Source organism: Ictidomys tridecemlineatus, chromosome 2, assembly GCF_052094955.1.
Source record: "Ictidomys tridecemlineatus isolate mIctTri1 chromosome 2, mIctTri1.hap1, whole genome shotgun sequence".
NCBI lineage: Eukaryota > Metazoa > Chordata > Mammalia > Rodentia > Sciuridae > Ictidomys > Ictidomys tridecemlineatus.
In genome coordinates, this window is record NC_135478.1 from 136585896 (window position 1) to 136607016 (window position 21121).

The 21121-nt window shown below is 36.1% G+C and overlaps 1 protein-coding gene across 5 annotated transcripts in view; it reads right to left on the reverse strand.

Moving 5' to 3' along the window:
* Positions 1–4834: 4834 nt before the first annotated feature.
* The window catches only part of Rala (RAS like proto-oncogene A), an 81287-nt gene continuing 65000 nt past the window's right edge, over positions 4835–21121 (reverse strand). Inside the window, exons 4-6 of one of the 5 annotated variants that reach the window (XM_078039841.1) lie at positions 16226–16400; positions 14201–14233; positions 6658–6843 (exon numbers count right to left, since the gene is read on the reverse strand). In XM_078039841.1, coding sequence (XP_077895967.1) covers positions 14219–14233; positions 16226–16400 — 190 coding nt within the window. In that variant the 3' untranslated portion in view covers positions 6658–6843; positions 14201–14218. Of the gene's footprint in view, positions 13466–14200; positions 14234–16225; positions 16401–21121 lie in introns of those variants that run through there. The other 4 variants (XM_078039843.1, XM_078039842.1, XM_078039840.1 and 1 more) reach the window with 4 other exon arrangements.

Here is a 21121-nt window from a genome sequence, read left to right on the forward strand (position 1 = left end):
TGAAAGATTAAAATAACAAATTACAAGTGCACGTGCGCGCACGCGCGCGCACACACACACACACACACACACACATACACACACACACAATTTTATTATCTTACAGATCTGGAGGTCAGAAGCCTAAAGTGGGTTTTTATGAGGCCAAAATCAGGATGTTGGCAGAACTATGTTCCTTCTGGAGGATCTAGGGGCGAATCTGCCATTTCCCCGTGTCTAATGACTTCCTGCATTCCTTGGCTCATGGCACCCTGTCACCCAGCTGTCTGCTTCCATTGTCCTCTCTCTCTGACTCTCTCACTTTGACCCTCTGCTTTCCTCTTTCAAAGTACCCTGTGATTACATTGGACTCACTAGGTAACCCAAGATTTTCTGCTCATCTCAAGATCCTTTACTTATACACATCTGCAAATTCCCTTTTGCCATGTAAGATAAAAACATGTCAACAAGTTCTGGGGATTAGGACATGGACATCTCTGGGGGCTTGTCATACATTTTTGGAATCCTGTGTTTATCCCAGAAGGAAGGGGATGTAACAGAAGTATTTTAAGCAAAGGGAAGCCATGATCAGACCTCCTTCAATGCATCCCTCCAGTGACCTAACTTCTTCCCACAAGGACTCACCTGCTCAAAGCTTCATTACCCCCCAATAGCACCATGCTGGGGATCAAACCTTCACCACTTGTACCTTTGTGGGGGGCATTTATGACAAACTATAAAGCTAGACAAATCTGCAAGCTCTTGTAGCTGGCACTTCAGATTGTTTTTTAAAAAATTCTTGGATGAAATTCTTAAGCAATGCTTAACTGTAAGCATTGTTCCCTGCCAACCAAGAGTGAGAATGTGGAATGGCCCCAGTCTGTCAATGAGTAGAAGTGTTCTGAAGGCCTCCTCCAGGAGCTTTCATATCAAGGACCAAAGAGAATCTCTATCCCCATTTTGTTCCTCAAGTTTGCCTCTCCTCAATGCTCTGGGCCTCCAGTGAGGCTGAGCTAGGAACTGGTGGCTCTTTCTCTCTTTTCCTTTCAGAAGACATTTATTGTAAGTGGCAAGGTGCATCTATTTTAAAATTTCTCTTCTTGCTTTTTAAAAAAGGATTTTGAGAATTGACACTAGTGACTATACATTTTAAGGGGTACAGCGTGATACTTATTAATATATGAATACGATGTGTAGTAAATCAGATGGGGTAACTGGCATGTCTGTCATCTCAGATGTTTATCATTTCTTTGTGTTAACAACATTTATAATCCTATTAGCCGTGTTGAAATGTTCATTGTGGTGACCATAATCAGCCTACTGTGCTGTAGAACACTGTGACTTGTTGTTGTTCCTCTCCAGTGGCACCTCTGAGCCCGTTAATCATTCTCTTTTCACCCCACCCTGCTTCCTAGACTCTGGTAACCACTATTCAATTTTCTACTTGAGATCAACTTTACCTTCCTGTGGTTGTACCTCTGACTTGATCTTTTTTCCAGTATCTTCATACTCTACATTCTATCTCACTGGCAGGCATTCCTAATTTTGATGAGTGGTACTAAGGGAGGGTAGAAAAAGCATGAAGCACCCAGTGTTCTATAATCCCAGTTGCTTGGGAGGCTGAGGCCAGGTTGCAAGTTCAAGGTCAATCTGGGCAATTTAGTAACATCTTGTCTAAACAAACAAACGAAGTGCTGGGGATGTAGCTCAGTGGTAGAGTGCTTGCCTAGCCTGTGTGAGGCCCTGGTTTCCATCCCCAATACTGCAAAAGGGAACCTGTCTCTACATTCATTTTTCTGGCCCCATGATTTGTCACTGAAGGGTCTTTTAAAGATTCAGTGAGTCCAGAAGTGGGGCAACCTGAGTCTGGTTGATTAAAAAAATTCTGATTCAAAAAATACATGCTCTGTAATAAAAATGGCTTATTACTTGTACAGTCCTCACAATACTTCAGGATTTAGTCAATAAAATGCTGGTTTTACAATCAGGAACCTGATATTCAAGGAAAGTCCTCCAGGCCAATGAGAAGGCATGGAGGCCAAATTTGAATTTTGGTTCCTCAGGCTCTGGGAATCCTCAGACTCAGCTGCACCATCTCCATTTAAAGCACCCTCAGCCTGAACCCAGAGCTTGGAAATGTAAATGAGAAAAGCTGGAATTAGAAGACAGAAGACCTGCATTTTGTTGTTGTTCTTTTCAGTTATACATGATGGTAGAAACTATTTTGATATATTTATACAATCATAGAATATATCTTATTCTAAATAGAATCCCAGTCTTGTGGATGTACACAAGTGAGATTCACTGTGGTGTCTTCATATACATAAGACCTGCGTTTTAATTTGGGTTTTTATATTACTCATGGGATCCTGTCTCATTCATTCTTTCTTCTGAACTGTGAACTGAGGGAATGGCTTTTAAGGTCCCTTCTAAGACAATTCCTAGGATCCTAGGAAAACCGTCTTAATCCTTCCATCAAATCTCACATCAATTATGAAGATCAGTCCATAAGCCAGAATTGCTACACGATGATGCAACCATCAGAGTACTACCTGTAATTCCACCACACATCTGCTGCAGGCTTGTTTGCAGAGCTCCAGAAATTGGCTTTCACACCAGCTCCTTTCCCTTCCAGTTCAACAAGCCTCTACACTTCTTTTTTGGCTGTTTCAAACACTCTGCCCTTAGGAGTATTTTCTAATGGCTTGATGCTTACAAGTATCCAAACAAGCTGTTTTGTTTTCCTTGGCATTCTGATAAAAGCAATCTTATCCTTCTACAGGATTAGCTATGCAAGTTATCACGGTTTACAGCCTCTCTTAAACAGATGTTAAATGCCCCTCACCTTCTCATTCCTAGAAATGGTGTCTGGGTGTTGATTGAGAATATGGCATTATGTAAAAATGTGGATGTGTAACCGATGTGATTCTGCAATCAGTATTTGGGGTAAAAATGGGAGTTCATAACCCACTTGAATCTAATGTATGAAATATGATATGTCAAGAGCTTTGTAATGTTTTGAACATCCAATTAAAAAAAAAAGAGAATGCAGATGACTAAAGATCTCTCCCTACCACTTCGCCATGCATCTACAGGCAGTCCTCTACACAGCTGCATGCAGAGCTGCTGGAGCAAAGGACTGGGAAATTATTTTCAGTTAAATAAACATGAAACGAAAGCTCCAGGCTGCCAAAGGCAGGCTGCCTCTTTACTGATGTTATGGAAAAAAGCACACTAAGGCCTGACTCTGCAGCTGACTTCTGCACAAGGTTTTCCCTCCCAAAGCTAATCTTAGCAACCAGAAGAGGCCTCTTTGCTGTTTACATGGCAACATCTGCAGAGCTTTCTGAAGACAATCCCTTGAATGAATAAGAAATCCTCAGTTGTTTCCCACCTTAGTACTAAATGAAAAATTGACTATAGTCTGAGCTCCACTCTGTTTCTCTTCGGTGTATTGAGTAAGGACATGGTTTCAGGAAACTGATTTCTTGCTCCCAATCCCAGTTAATAATTGTCAGCTTTAGCCGGGTGCAGTGGGGCACGCCTGTAATTCTAGCAACTCAGGAGGCTGAGACAGGAGGGTCGCAAGTTCAAAGCCAATCTCAATGAAAAGGGAGACACTGAGCAACTCAATGAGACCTTATCTCTAAATAAAATACAAAATAGGGCTGGGGATGTAGCTCAGTGGTTGAGTGTCCCTGAGTTCAATCCCTGGTACCAAAAAAAAAAAAAAAAAAAAAAAAGTTAGCTTCCTTTGGTCAGTTACTCAAATGATCTGTTTCTGTGTGTGCAAAATATGGGTCAATGAAGGCACTCATCTCATTGGATTAAGTATTACATTTAAATATAGATACAGACCTTACATGTAGATGTGCTAGGGGGGCAGCTAGCCAGAGTTAAGAACTAGACTTAAGTTTCTGATCTTTTGATTAAAAAAAAAATTTTTTTTGACACTGGGGATTGACCCCAGGAGTGCTCTACCACTGAGCAACACACCCCCAGTCCTCTTTATTTTTGAGACAGGGTCTTAGTTGCTCAGGCCTGACCTCAAGCTCAAGATACTAGCACTTCAGCCTCTGAGTTGCTGGGATTATAGGCGTGTGCAAACACACCAGGCTTGCCTTTAACTTTACTTCCTCTCCTTGATTTTGAAAGTAATTTGCAAAAAGAGACTAGTGGGTTAATAAAAAGGATTACTCTGGAACCTCTAAAGGAATTTTAGTAAATGTTTTGCTGGTTTACCCTTATAGTACTAATATAAGGTTGCCAAATAATTGAGACAAAACATGCTAATTCAGTCTGAGAGGAGAACTTACTCTTTGTTTGGTGCATAGTATTTAATATCATATTCCATGTTAGTGCTAAGAATGGGTCCGCACAGTGAAATCTGAATTATGCCAATTACAACTTTGACTTTGTGTTCAATACTGAGCCACTGTTTGTAACTTGAAATCTGGCATTATACAAAGGATGTCCCCAAACCGATGGCTCAAAAGATTGTTTCTCAGGGGTAGAATTATGGCTCAGTTATAGAGTGCTTGCCTAGCATGTATGATGCACTGTGTTCAAGTCTCAGCACCACATATAAATAAATAATATAAAGATCTATCAACAACTAAAAAAAAATTTAAAAAAAGATTGTCCCTCAAATCTCTGATAAAGATGACCCCAGGCTGGGTTGTGGCTCAGTGGTAGAGCACTTGCCCCACACATGTGAGGTACTGGATTCTAATTTCAGCACCACATATAAATAAATGAATAAAATAAAGGTCCATAAACAATTAAAAATATATATATAAAAAGATGCCCCGTCAACAAACTGTCATATTGTAAACATCAAGTAACACCACAAACATTTTAAAAAAGGAAGTTTATTGGTCTTTAAATGGCTCAAATTGCAAATAAACGATCGGGTAGTGGCATCAGCCGAAGACATGTGATGCATCTTTGTCAGTTGGCTTCATAGCACCTCAGTACCCAGGAGAGGAAAGGTCTCAAAGCAAAGTCACGATGTTAGTGGTTAGGACCCCTGGTTCAATAAGACTGCAATGAGTACACTGGAGACTGCTGGGCCTGCTGGCCAGCGCGACACTGGTAACTTTAATTCTGCACATGGCATAGCTCATGAGGAATATGAAATGAAAGATGTACATCTCAAACCCTTAAGGACAAATATTTAACATGACAAGCTGGATGTCATATCTAAGGAGTTGAGTTCCTAAAAAGCCTATTTTTGATAACTTTACATACACACCTGTTCCCTGGAATCCTGAACACATCTTTGACCTTTTAAAACATTAGGACTGAGCAACAGAAAGATAAACTTTGTTCAATCAACTGTCTTAGCCACATTCTAAAGAGGATAAGAAAAATCTGATAGTGGTAAACTTCCCATTGAAATTATGTTCCCAAATAACACACTAGAATTCTTCCCGTGGGAACACCATACAATGGTGATCCAGTCTAATGTTTGATCTGTGAGCCAAACATTTTCTGCACTATACCTGTGTTTGATTGGTTGATGTTAACTTTAGAAAAATGTTGTTACAGTGTTCTTCACTATGAACATAAACAGACTACAAATACTAATAATTTCCATAAAGCCAAACTGTAACCTCATGAGAACAAATTTAGAAGAGGACAGGTGGCAAGCATGAATATTTCCCGAAGTGTTCTAGTGCAATTTGCATAGCACTGTTGACTTTTTCCTGTGCCCTGTTCCCAGGAGATTAGAAGTTTAACACTTAAATGCTTACCACTTATAGAAAGTGATTTCCAGGAACCAGCATCTTAGAAAAAAAAGGTTCACTCAAACATAACTGGTGCTGAATCCTCATAGTCTAAAATTATCTTACAAGTACATGCTGGCCCTTCCTTTACTACCTTATAGTTTATTTAAAAGCAATCAAGGAGCTCTGGAACTTTATTCTTAAGAACCAGAGTATGGCACACATTTTTAATTTGGACAGACTCCTAGCAGATAGTAATTTCTCAAGAATCTTCTATACAAAAGCTGCACTTTATCTAAGCAAAGTAAGATCTTCTCTCACCAGGACTCCTGGGGCAGTGAGTGGGCCCACAGTACCAGTGAGAACACACCTAGAATGGTGTAACTGGGCATTTTTCATTTTCAAAATTAAGGCATATTCAAAATTTTCCATGTACAAGTTTACACTACTTTTCTAAGTTAATCACCAGGTAATTAATGCAGATCCACAAATTACTCTCAGTTTAACCATATGCAACAACCATGCCAATAACTTTTCCTTCTATATTTTGCATAACAATGGTTAAAAAAGTGGTACAGTTTTAACTATCATGTTCACAATTGTCATTTTTTCAAGGCAGTAGAAGACCAAGACATTTTAAAATGATATAAAATTTAAACTTTATAATAAACACCAGAGAAAGTGGTCTTTGCTCCCATTCCCCACCCACATTTCACCTCTTTTAACAGTTCAAGAAAGACTGCCCGAGAAACACAAGCTCACACGCTACATTCAGGACTGTGATAAATGTAGGCAATTATGAAGTTAAGTTGAACTTTGCTTCATGGTGAAGCCACGTTAATTTCTTTTTTAAGTGAATTTGACTTTCTGTGCAGTTCCAATTCATGCTTTTAGTGATACATAACAATTTCCAAAATGTTAAAGTAATTTCAGTCAATTGAGCCTTCAATGGCAATGCTTATAAATTATATTTATTAGTATGGTCAAGATAAGAAAGGAGTTTGGGCTTTGATTATAAAATGCAGCATCTTTCTCTGATTCTCTTGGCTAAACTTTTCCTCTTCTTTTTTCCATTCTTTTCTTTGCTGTCTTCCATCTTTCTGGCTCGAATTTCCCTCATTAAATCAAAAAACACCTAGACAGAAGAAAATAAAGTAAAATAAGCAAACAATATGAACTTAAATCTCAGCAGTTAAATCTTGAGGATAATAGAAAAATAAAGATTTGAGAGTTTTTTTTTTTTTTTTTTTTTGGCAGTGGGGGCAGTGCTGCGGAGAGTGTTGCCTGTGCTGGGCAAGTGTTCACCCACACTCTCAGCCCTAAGAGCTCTTTTTGGAAAAGAAAAAACTAAAGTCTGAAAATTAAAGTCTGATTTTCCCAGTACCTTGAGAAAATGGGAAAATTGGAACATTTTCTGAATTATACTTTAAATTGTAAAATGGTAAAAATGTTTATGTAATAAAATCTTTCTATTCCAATTTTCAGGATAAAAATGAAAAAAGAGAAAAACTCAATGGGATTATATCTGAGTACTTTAGATTAACAAATGTATTCTATTAATTCACATTTAATAGTGATTAATTTGTAAAATAAAATTTACACTTAATACTAATCATAAGGCAGGGGTTGTGGCTGAGTGGTAGAATGCTTGCTGAGAAAACATGAGGTCCTGGGTTTGATCCTCAGCACCACATAAAAATAAATAAACTAAAGGTATTATGTCCAATTACAACTAAAAAATAAAAATATATAAAAAAAATAATCATATATAGTGACTCATTTTCTTCAGCTCCATTTTAAAGAAATATTCAGAAAAGGAGATAAGGAAAACAGATGCTTTATCATTTTGATACCTTTTTTTTGCACTATATTTGAGAATTTATGAATTTGTGTCTAATGTCTGGGAATTAACAAATAATGACTTTAGAAATGATAACTAAAAATTCCTAGTACAACAATTCAATAATTAAATTTCAATTACAAATGTTCTTGTTCTCTTAACAGAGAGGGGCCTGGAAGGATATGGATTTGCACTATACATAATTGGTTATGAGTGTGTGTATGATAATGAATAATCTATATAGTTCACAATTTTACACTCTAAAATTTAAAAAATAGCTATTATAGAATTAACAAATTTAATGAGACTAAAAACAAGCAAAAAATATGAAGATAATGGATGTTGTAAGTAAACAAGTATGTGTATGCAGTGACCAACATGCTTTTCCTAACATGCATTTAACTCTGTAATGAAAACTTTAACTGAAAAAAACAAGGTGCAGAATAGCATAGACAGCTACACGTTTGTGTGTGTGCAGAACAGGAATTCACACACATTTGCTTTCTCTTGCAAAAAGAAACAATGAAATGAAAACCAAACGCTAATAATTTTATTTTCAAGAGGAAGGGAAGAAGGTAGAGGGATTAGTGAAGTACCTCTGCATACACCTTGTTATACTATACAACTTCTTTGGAAATGTAAATGTTTTATACATTCAAAAAAATGCACTTAACACACAAAAAGCAATCCCTAAAAGCTGAAAACTTATAAAATAAGACTGAGTGTATTCCAAGTTGGTGACATAATCATGTAGAGGAAAGGGTTATTTCAAGGGTCTCTAAGACATAGTATCTATTATAAGATTAATATTTCATATGCTAAGAATAAAAATGAGAACAAAACTCCAATGAATAGAGGGCTGAAGGAACTCAGCACTTGTCTCACAAATGTGAGGCCCTGGGTTGGGTCCCCAGCACCACTTAAAGAAAACAAAACAAACAATAATCCCAACAAATAAAAATAAGTCCTAGACTTCACTTTGTAGTTTGATTTTGTGTGTGTGTGTGTGTGTGTGTGTGTGTGTGTTACATTGTCTTTATTTGTATTACCCTGCAGTATATATAAAACACTTTCAAAGAACAACAACACTGTTACTGGGAAATACACAGTATGTAGTGTATTCTTACCTACTCGGATGGCTCAAGCAGGAGGATTGCAGGCTTGAGACAAGCCTTGACAGCTTAGAAAGATCCTGTCTCAAAATTTAAAGAAGAGCTTGGTATGTAGTTCAATGGTATAATGCTTACCTAGCAGATGTAAGGCCTTGGTTCAATCCCTATTTCTGTCAAAACAAAGTAAAACCATGCACAAAAAGAATGAAATAGGCATAAAATTCACTAGTTGTTGCTCAACTTCTACTTCATCAAAGATGGAATTTTGGAAGCCCTCTACTTCAAATCCAGCGCTGACTAGCTGCGGTAGGAAGCCTCCATCCTAACTAAATGTAATTACTACAGTACTGCTTTCTCATGCAGATACACAACTATAAGAAAGGATATTATAAGAAGGTTTAATTTCTAATTTTCGTTTAGTCTCTGCAATAAATTTTCAAGGAATCCCTATCAGAAACCTCCGAGGTCATTTTGCTTAAAAAACAATGGGAAACTTTTAAAGTCTGCATCAACCAATTTAATGCGTTAAAGCTGAAGGAAGTCCTACTTAAATGCCAATTAAATGAAATGAATAACTAGGGATAGGAATAAAGAACTAGTTTTGATGAACCAGACAAATGACAATCCCCTAGACACAGGGCTTCCTCCAACTTATTTTATTACAGACACTCTAATATTATTTCTCTCCCTCTATCTTCTTCTCCTCTTGTCTTCCTCATTCTCTTTTCTCATTTTAGGGTGATACATTATGTACAAAATTTGTTTTTTCTATGGGCTGGGGATACAGTTCAGTTGGTAGAATGCTTGCCTCACATGCACAAGGCTATGGATTCATTCCCTAGCACCACACACACACACACACACACACACACACACACACACACACACACAGACACACCAAAAAAAAAAAAGAAAAAAGAAAAAAATTGTCCTTTCTAATTCTGCAGACCATAAGAAATCACTCTTCTCACATAAATAAAAATAAAACCCAGAAAAAACAAATATACAGGCTCTTGTTTAACTTTTTTTGCCTTCACTAGTTTTTTCATTTCAGCCCCTACTTCACAGGATAGACAATATTATATTTTCCAATGGGTTAAGGATCTCCTATAAAATCCAAATGCAGAAATAAAGTAAAAAATTGAATAAATTTTTAAAAAGTTTAGAATGGTATTCTTTTTTGTTAATTATTTATTTATTCTAATTTGTTCTACATGATGGTAGAATGCAATTCATTTCGTATTATACATATAGAGCACAATTTTCCAAGTCACTGATTGTACATAAAGTATTTTCACACTATTCGTGTCTTCATACACGTACTTAGGGTAATAATCTCTAACTCATTCCACCATCATTCCTACCCCCTTTCCTCTTCCCTTCCCTACCCTCCCCTTTGCCCTATCTAAAGTTTTTCTATTCCTCCCATGCTCCTCTTCCATTGTTATTATGAGTCAGCATCTTCATATCAAAGAAAACATTCAGCTTTTGGTTTTCTGGGATTGGCTTATTTCACTTAGCATTATATTTTCCAACTCCATCCATTTACCTGCAAATGCCATGATTTTCTTCTCTTTTAATGCTGAGTAAGTTCCATATTTTCTTTATCCACTCATCTACTGAAAGGCATCTGGGTTGGTTCCACAATTTAGCTACTGTGCATTGTGCTGTTATAAACATTGATATGGCTGTGTCCCTGAAGTCTGCTGTTTTTAAGTCCTTTGGGTATAAGCCGAGGAGCAGGATAACTGGGTCAAATGGTGGTTCCATTCCCGGTTTTCCAAGGAATCTCTATACTGCTTTCCAGATTGGAAATTTGCAGTCACACCAGCAATGTATGAGTGTACCTTTTCCCTCACAACCTTGCCAACACTTACTATTGTCTGGATTCTTAAAAGCTGCCATTCTGACTAGAGTGAGACGAAATCTTAGAGTAGTTTTGATTTGCATTTCTCTAATTGCTAGAGATGTTGAACATTTTTCCATATGTTTGATGATTAATTATATATCCTCTTCTGAGAAGTGTCTGTTCAGTTCCTTAGCCCACTTATTGATTGGGTTACTTGTTTTTTTGGTGTTAAGATTTTTGAGTGGTTTATATATCCTAGAGATTAGAGCTCTATCTGATGTGCTTGTGGTAAAACATTTGCTCCCAATCTGTAGGCTCTCTATTCACCTCACTGATTGTTTCTTTTGCTGAAAAGAACATTTTTAGTTTGAATCCATCCATTTATTGATTCTTGGTTTTAATTCTTGCACTACAGGAGTTTTATTAAGAAGTTGGGGCCTAATCTGACATGATGGAGATTTGGGCCTACTTTTGCTTCCATTAGGTGCAAGGTCTCTGGTTTAATTCCTAGGTCCTTGATCCACTTTGAGTTGAGTTTTGTGCTGGTGGTAGATATTCTTTCTAAGCAAGCTAAGAGCTCAGAAATCATAAAGGAAAATAGAAATATATTTGACAACATAATCTTTAAGGTTTTCCATGCCAAAAGACAAAATAAGCCCCCCAAAAAGATATAGTACAGATTAGGAGGCAATATTTACAACATGTAAATGGACAAAGGGTCAATGTCCTTAATAAAAAATGGACTCAGTAATCCAAAAGATAAACAATTCATTTAATAAATGGGCAGAAGAAAGGGATTTCAGATAATCCAGTCAGTGAGTCAATCAAAAGATGTGCAGGGCTGGGGTTGCAGCTCAGAGGTAGAATGCTTGCCTAGAACATGTGAGGCTTTCTGGGTTCACCCCCAGTACTGCACCCCAACTGCCCCCCCAAAAAGCAGAAAATGCAGCAATCAGAAAACAAATTAAAAATTAAAATATCTTAATGGTATTTTTAAAGGTTGTTTTAATTTGGGCTGGCAAGGCTGTATGGTAAAATGTTTCTCCACACACTGCTGGTGGAATGTAAAGGCAGCTGTTCTGGAGGGTAACTTGTTACTACAATTTAAAATGTATACTTGACTTTCCTTTCCTTCCTTTTTTCCTTCTTCTTGGTGGTACTGGGGATTACATTCAGGGGCACTCTTATAACTGAGTAAAATTCCCAGTCCTTTTTATTTTTTTATTTTGAGACAGAGTCTTGCCTAGGCTGGCCTTGAACTTGGAATTCTCTAGTCTCAGATTCTTGAGTAGCTGGGATTATAGGTGTGCACCACAGCTCTCAGCTCACCTTTGTCTTTTCTATTGCACTAATGCAGAAAGTTTAACTGAAATACTGTGTGTAACAGAAAAATTGCAAATGACCAAAGTGCCATTAATAGGAAAATGGCAGAAATATGGAAAAACCTAATATGGAACATTTTGTAGATTTTAAAAAGAATGTGGGTATATTTATTTATATGCATTAATGGTAAGAGTACAGAAACATATGCAAATCCTACTAATATATAGGTAAAATAAGCAAATGTTAACTTTCCTTTATATGTATGTATGCCTGCCTTTAACTGGAAAGGTACACCTGTGTTAGCACTAGTTACTACAGAGAGGGCAGGAAAGTGGCATATGGGTAAAGCTATTCACTTTTTCTTCCTATATTTCTGTGTTATGATTCTTTATAAAATAAGCATGTATTCATTCATTACTTATACAATAAAAAATTCACAGTAATTTTTTAAAAAATATTTATCTTTTCGTTGTAGTTGGACACAATACCTTTACTTTATTTATTTTTATGTGTTGCTGAGGATCGAAACCAGGGCCTCGTACACACTAGGTGAGCGCTCTACTGCTGAGAGCAACCTTGGCCCCCACAGTAATATTTTTTTTTCTTTTTTCTTTTATTGTTGGTCGTTCAAAACTTACATAGTTCTTAATATATCATATTTCACAGTTTGATTCAAGTGGGTTATGAACTCCCAATTATACCCCGTATACAGTTGCTGTATCACATCAGTTACCCTTCCATTGATTTACATATTGCCATTCTAGTGTCTGATGTATTCTGCTGTCTGTCCTATTCTCTACTATCCTCCCTCCCCTCTCCTCCCCTCCCCTTTTCTCTCTCTACCCCCTCTACTGTAAATCATTTCTTCCACTTGTATTATCTTGTCTTACCCCTCCTTTCCTCTTTTATGTAATTTTGTATAACCCTGAGGATCACCTTCCATTTCCATGCAATTTCCCTTCTCACTCCCTTTCCCTCCCACCTCTCCCACAGTAATATTTTTGAAAAACTAAAGCACATATCTCCTAAAATTCTTTCCCCAACATAAAACTGACTACTAACATCATAATTATACTTCCTCTATTGACTGACATCTACTTACTTGTTCAAATTCTTTCCATTTTGCCAAGACATTTCTTAAAATCAAGAGCAACCTCAGAGTTTCATATTAAGAACTAAAACTAGAGGGTCCTATAAAGGTCACTGAATGAAGCCAATGAGTGCACAAGTAGTTCACCCAGATGGTCCTTTAACTTCTTGTGATTCCTCTGTGGTAGCCCATGCCCCAGGTTCAACAAATTGGTTTGTTACCATTTCAGAGTAGAATAAAAACCTGCCTCTTTGAAATTTTTATTTAATAGTTTATTTGGAATCCAGATAAGGATAAAGAGTGAGTCCAATAATCTTGTGGGGAGCCAGTATTTGTTGTCTGTGACAATGTATGATGCTTCACAACTTCACAGAAGACAATATTGACACTTGCTGTCCCTGAAAATTCACAAATCAGGTTTCTAGAAGTGGATGACATCCAAAATGGAAGACATGATGCCTATTCTGTCTTTTTAAGTAAAAGAATAAGGAAAGATGTGATCTTGCTCCAGTTATGTATCTTTCTGCACTTCAGTTTTCTCATCTAAAAAGTGAACATGAGAAGAGTATCCACCTTTGCCTCATATATATTTAGGATTACATGGTTAGTGCCTGCCACAGTGCCCAGCTCTTAAAAGTATTGATAAATATTAGTTCTTCCAACTATTAGATTACTTCTTCAGCCAAAAAACCCCAAGTATAACCTAATTTTAGAAACTGATTAGTTGCTAAAGGTTACTTTTATTTAGCCTTTAAAGTAGTCACTTTTCAGGGAATAGCAGCATATGAAATTACGAGTTTTCAGTATAAATTTGTACCTCAGTTTATAAGCAGCCTATGTAATTTAATTTTGTGTTGGACGTGACCATGAATTGACAGATTATCTTTTCTGAAACTGTCACATCAATACTTTCTATGTGTATTGCCAGAGTCTTGACACTCTCTATTAGGAGGCAGATTCTATTCTCAGCCTTCCTCCTGACGCTTGGTGGGATTTTGTGACTACCTTGACTGATAGAACCAGGATGAAATAATGCTGCCCCTTCAAAGACTTGGTAATAAAAGGCAGTGTAGCTTCTGACTGGTTCTTATTCTCTTGTGACACTTGCCCTTGGAACTGTCAGTGCACTGTGAGAAAGTCCAAGTTAACACACGTGGACAACACACATGGGGAAACCGACATGGATAGGAGCTGAGACATCCCTGGATAAAAGTCAGCATCCACTGGTTGAGCCAGACAAGTATGAACAAGTCTTACAACCTAAATTCAGATACTTACAGACACGAAGTTTTTCAGCTAAGGCATCAAACACTGTAAAGAAGATACGAACAATCTCCAAATATGCCCTCTCTAAATTCTTAATGTCACACAATCTGTTGTTTTATCTAGGAAATTATTTTTTTCTGCAGCCACAGGAACTAAAACAGCCTCATCCCTTTATTTTTTCTATTTTGAAAAGGTAAAATATGCATATGGCAAAAAGTTCAAATAAAGAAGTCCAGAAGAGTATTTACAGAGAAATGAGCATATACCTGTAATTTAGTTCTCTGGTGATGACTACAGGAAGCAAATCCTTACATATTCTTAGGATATACACACACATATGGGTGTACATTTATTTACTTTTCATTTATTGATTGATTACAGTGCTCGGGATTAACCCGGGGCCTCATGCACATAAAGCAAACACTCTACCACTGAGCTACAACCCCCCAGTCCTTCAGTGTGCATTTAAAATATAGATAACAACAAACTACAGACACTGTTCTGCACCTTGCTTGTTTCACTCACTTCATGCTGAAGATCATTTCCTGTCAGCACATTTAGTTCTATCTCCATTTCTTTCTTAATGGTTGGGTAGAATTCCATTACATGAACACTTCATAATTTAAACCAGTCTGTTACTGGCACTTGGATAGCTCTGGTGTTTTTGTTTCTATAAATGCCCCAATGTTTACCATTGAACATACATTTTTAAGTGAGTATATGATTTTTTTTCTGCAAAATGTAATTTTAGAACTTGAATTGTTGGGTCATAATTTTGACAGATAATCACCACATTGTCCTTCTACCAACATGAGTTTCCTGTTTTTCTATTCTCTTGCCAAGAACGTATTATCAATTTTTTTGCTTTTTTCCAATGTGTCAGGTTAAAAAAAAGGATATGCGATTACATTTTAAAAATGTACTTCCTTTTTTATAAGTGAGAATCTTTTTTTCAAGTTTAAAAGCCATTTGTGTTTTCTTTCTGCACCACACCTGTTCCTGATCTTGGACCATTTTCCATAGAGTGTGGGTCTTTTTAATATCCTAATCAAGCCCCATCCCAGACTCAATGATGCAAAACCTCGGGGTAAGACCTAAGGATGGGTGTTTATTAAGCTTTACAGGCAATTAATTTGCACACTGGAGATTAAAAGGCACAGCTATAGAGCCTGGATATTTGGGGGGTGAAGAAAGTTCTCACCTGGAGGCCCTCAAGCAACTGTGCTGCCTCCACCAAGAACACAATCTTCCTAATCACTGGAGGCAGCAGAATGAAATATACTTGGGGAGGCTCCTAGACACCTAGCAGGGGTTCCACATCTGGTTCCCAGGAGCACAAAGTGGGAACATAAGGAAGAAGGAAACTGAATTTCCCTTTCTACTCAGAGGTAAAAAAAAGCTCAGGGTAGAGAATATAATAGTAGTAACAGAGATTTAAAAATCCTTTTATCTTGGAGATTACTTTATCTTGGGAGGCACTTTCACATTTTTTTTTTAATAAATAGATTTTTAGTTGTGAATGAAACTTTATTTATTTATTTTTATGTGGTGCTGACAATCGAACCCAGTGCCTCACATATGCTAGGCACTCTACCACTGAGCCACAACCCCAGCCTGGCACCTTCATTCTGAGAACTTAAATGGGCTGGGCAGGCATCAGGTCATGGAGAGAACATTCAGTACTGCCATCTTGGGACTTTTACAACTCCTTTTCAACTAGGCAGCCCCATCAGTATAAGAAAAACACTCAGAAAAACATCAAAATAAGAAAAACAGAATGCCATCAGTGTTACAAAAAAAAAAAAAAAGTACAATCAGCTATAGTAACTCATGTTTTAATGACTCTTGGGAAGTTAAAGACAAGGTCATGTAAGAAATTCCTAACACTTTAACTTAAGAATGCAGCAAAGATAACTTATTAAATTGTATTAAAACTCTATTTAATAATCTCATAACACTCTAGACAAAATGGAGCTGAGTTAAAGCAAATCAGTCTATTTTTAACATGATGTAGTATTAAAGAGAGCCACATTTTACCTTGTCAACATTAGCTCGTGTTTTAGCAGATGTTTCCACATAGTTGACATTCCACTGGTCTGCTCTGTTTTTTGCCTCTTCTACAGAAACCTGCCTTTTATCTTCTAAATCTGATTTGTTACCCACCAATAGAAATGGAACATTCTCATCTTCTTTTACTCTTAAAATCTGCTCCCTGGATAAGAGAAAATGAGAAATATTAACATGACTTCTACATGATAAAAACGTAGCAACTATCTGCAATCAGCATGTTTATAATTATATATATATTTCTATAAGCAACAAGCTTATCTATCACATCATAAAAAGTAATAAATACTTCTTATTCTATCATCAATTATCTGAGATGCACATTCACTTCAGTAATGATAGAAAAATAAACCAGTTGGGAATATAAACATAACAAGCAGAGGTGCAAAACAAAAAGTATCAAGTACAACCTTCCCCAAATGTTTTCATATTTTTAAAATGACCTTTTTATTTCGGAAGGTTTTTTTAAAATTTACAGAAAAGCTGAGATCATAGCATGAAAAGTTTCCACTATCATTAACATCGTTTATTAGTATGAGTATGTGTACCAAAATGAATAAATCAATAATGATACAGTATTATTTAAGCCCAAACTTTATTGGACATTCTTAGTTTGAACCTAACATCCTTTTTCTGTTCTAGGAGCCCATCCAGGATACCACATGACATTTAGTCTCATTAGAATTCACTTGGCTGTAATAGTTCTCAGAGTATCTTTGTTTTTGATGACCTTAATAGTTTTGAGGAGTGCTGGTTAGGGTAATTTGTAGAATGTCTCCTAGCAGGGATTTGTGCAATGTTTTTCTCACGACTGGAGTATAGGATTTTGGGAGAAAGATCACACAGGTAGAGAGTGCTATTCTTATCACATCATATCAAAGGTCCCACATAATATTTTTAAAGTCTCACACATGCCAGAAATTATAGGAAGTAGCTCCTCAGCATAGATTTTTCATTTAAAGGTAAATTATATACTATGAAGTGTCACTAATTTGTAAGTATTGTGGTTCTGCTCTTCTTAATCATGTGACTCTGAGAAAAGTATTCTGTCTCCATTTCCTTTTCTATAAAATGGGATCAACAATACCTTCCTTATATGGTTGCTATGAGGAGTAAATGTAAAGTGCTTATAACTGCACGGCACATAGTAAACATTCAATAAATGCTATTAGCTGTTATTATGATTATCTACTGGAGGAACATGTTAAGTTTACTTTTTACATCAACACAAAATCTATGTTAACTTGCTTAGAGTTACAACTGAGTAAGTAGATCAAGAATTTGAACTTGAGAAATTTAACTCCAGAAAACACATTCAACTTCTATGCTAGATACCACAGGGATTCTCATAACAGGATTGTGAAGGGAACAAACCCTGACCAAGAAGGCTTAGTTCCCAAAACTTCTTCATCATGAGAGACCCCTATCTCTGATCTAGAGTAAACAACAGGAGGTCTGGCATTATGGTGAGGTTCTCCATATTATATGATACTTTCCTGTCTGGTGCTATTATGAAACAGTGATCAGACCATACCTTTCTGAAAAAAAAAGAAAAAGTTTTACATTGTTTTGGCTGAGGGCTATATTTAATAGTAGTAAAATAATGAGTGATATAACAACATACTGTCATAGGATAGTTTATATGATTTAAAAATAATGCCCTAATGCTGGGGATATAGCTCAGTTGGTAGAGTACTTGCCTCCCATGCTCAAGATCCTGGGTTTGATCCCCAGCACCACAAAAAACAAACAAAAAAACAAACCTGTTAAATTATTAAAAAAGAATAAATATTAGAGAATATGCTATATTTTAAATAGAAAACATGACATTCTATTTAAAAATATGAAATGTGGTAGTCATGTGGTTTTATAAAAAACTTGTCATTAGTTTTATGAGCACCAACCAGTATAATATCACTGATAAACTCAGAAATATGGAGGTAGACCTCCTGGATTTTAATTCTCTGCTATTAACTGCATGACCTAGGTAGGACAAATGACTTAATCTCCCTGTGTTTCAATTTCTTCATTAAAAGATGTGGAAATAATACTTTCAGAAAGTCAAATTTAAGAATTCACTAATAAACATTATTTTATGTACTCTCAAGAAAACTGCCAATTATAAGGTTACGATGCCAGGTCATAGTCCTGACTTTTGAGAAATGTATAGGTTAGAAATTATGAAACACAGTAGTATCTACCTCTTAGGGTTGTTTGATAAGTGAACTGATTTATGTAAGTAATTAGAACAGTGGCACATGGTAAGCACTATATGAATATCAGGTAGTGTTACTGTTATTACTTCATTTGCCTAATTACTGATACGTAGCAAATATTCTAACAGACTCAATGCTTGCAACAAATTCCCTGAACCTGAATTCTCAATTGTTCTAATATGTATGGACTATGAACCACACAGAAAGTCACTTCCATTTTTCACTGATTTGTATTTACTTTAAAAATCCTTTTAAAAAATAAAAATGTTAAAAAGCATAATATTTGGGTATTTTAGGCTAAACTGTACAGTTACAGTTACACAGTTCTATGTTTCCTGTCACTCAAATGATACCTTGCAAAAAGCATGTCAATGCTCACCATCATTGCTTTACATTTATGATGTGCTTGTGAAGAGGATTTTAGCCAACCAAAACCTTTTTCCAGGGTTGGTAATGACAAATGTGCTGAGATTTTCTTAACTACCATCCATCATGATCTGTAGCCCGAACTAAGATAACAACTGACTTTTCACTCAGTCTCAATAACCACCAGGAAGGTGAGTCTAACTCAAATGTTCATGACTCTAGTGCTTGTGGTCACATATGTATATACTCATTAATTACCTACTAAGCTACTTTTAGTCAGATGCTGCAGGAAGACCTATACTAAAATTATGGCATGATTAATAGTATCAGAAACATGACCATGAAAAATCTGGAATATACTGGCCAGAGGTGAGAAGACAATATTCTTTAGAAATAATAGTTTTTTTTTTATTGGTTGTTCAAAACATTACAAAGCTCATGACATATCATCTTTCATACATTTGACTCAAATGGGTTATGAACTCCCATTTTTACCCCAAATACAAATTGCAGAATCACATCAGTTACACATTCACATTTTTCCATAATGGCATATTAGTGACTGTTGTATTCTGCTACCTTTCCTATCCCCTACTATCCCCCCTCCCCTCTAGAAATAATAGTTTTATTAGTTACTTTTCTGGGTGTCAGAGAAAGGTATTTCTGTGTCTATAGCCTTCATATACATTTTCCTTAATGTTATGCTATTAGAGAATTTTAAAATAGAAAAGTTCTTTTACAATCTGGTCGAACGTCTTCATTTTTGTTGTAAGGAAAGAGAACACCAAAAAGGTAAAGAGTTTTCAAATCAAATAAAATGTTTATTAAATGTGTACTGTATTGTTATATGATCACAACTGTACCAACAGTGAGTACCAGAGATAGGGATGGGTAAAAAATGGGTTCTGCTTTCCAGACGTTTTAACCTTATCAGGGAAAACATAATCAAGCTCAGTAAAAAAGTGTGATACCATGTGGAGTGCCTACTGTAACCATTCTCACAAATGTCTTTCTTTCTCATTGCTGGTGAGTCACTGGGGTCATTTTTATTTATGGGAAGGGCACTACATTGGAGCTTTACAAGAAGAGTAATGAATCATCCTTATTTTTTGTAACAGTAATAGCCCAAGATTCTCTCTTGGCATAAAAATACCTTATTCCCTTGAAATACCACATTGGCTTTAGTAACTATGGTGACAAATTTATTCCATTACCTAGAACAGGACCTGCTACATAATCAACTTTCATATTTATTGAATGAATGAATAAGCACTGACATTTATATAACTTTCGACATGTCTCCAGGTTTGCAAGTTATTAGATCTACCACCCTTTGCATTCTATCGTATATGAAATTCCTTGTAGAAACCAACAAACTTAATTTTATAAACACATCTATATTTTACAGTTTCTCAATGATGTACCTTTTTACAAAGACAGTTAACTTAGAAACCTTTAAGTTCTTGAGTCGTTCAAGTGTACATAAAAAGGAATGCTCTGTATAAGCACTGGTTCAGTTTCTTGTACAACTATTAAAATGCCATTTTTCTCATCTGTGGAATCCTTCTCTTTCAGGCTCATCTACTTTGCGACTCCTTTCCCATGCTGGATCCTTGTAGTGATCACTGCCAGTGTTTCCCTACATTATCCTGTATTTAATTATATTATTATTTAATTATAATATTAATTATAAATATTTACTTATGCTTGCTTTTGCTTTACATATTCAACTTGGTTGTGTAAATTTTGAAATCAGAGGATACATTATATCTTTCTTTTGTGTCCCCCTATAACCAAAGCTGATATGTAACACAGGAATAAAAATATGTAATTAAAGAACATGTTTAATTATGCATAAAGTATTTGCAAGAGTACCCAAGAACCTTATTTGTACCAAACTTTTCTTAGATAAATACAGGAACCTCTCTCCCATTCACCAAAACTGTCCCTGCTAAACCAAAAAGATTTTTAATTAAGCAAATAGTAAATAAGACATATTGTAGAATACAACCTAGTGTGCCAGTCTACAATGATTATTTCTATTTTACAAATTCAGTCCATAAAATTATTTCTATGCTAAAAATTCAGGGCACATGAATTGTGAGGAGAATGGCAAAAAAAAAAAAAAATGCCTGCTGAGTGTTACAAAATGCTCCTAAATCAATGTCTAACACAAAAAAGACTTAAAAGCTGGAAAAGCTCACTATATTGATTATTCACTATCGGGGCAATAATAGTACTTTAAAGAGAAATACTTCAGGAATGCATAAAGGAACTCTGGATA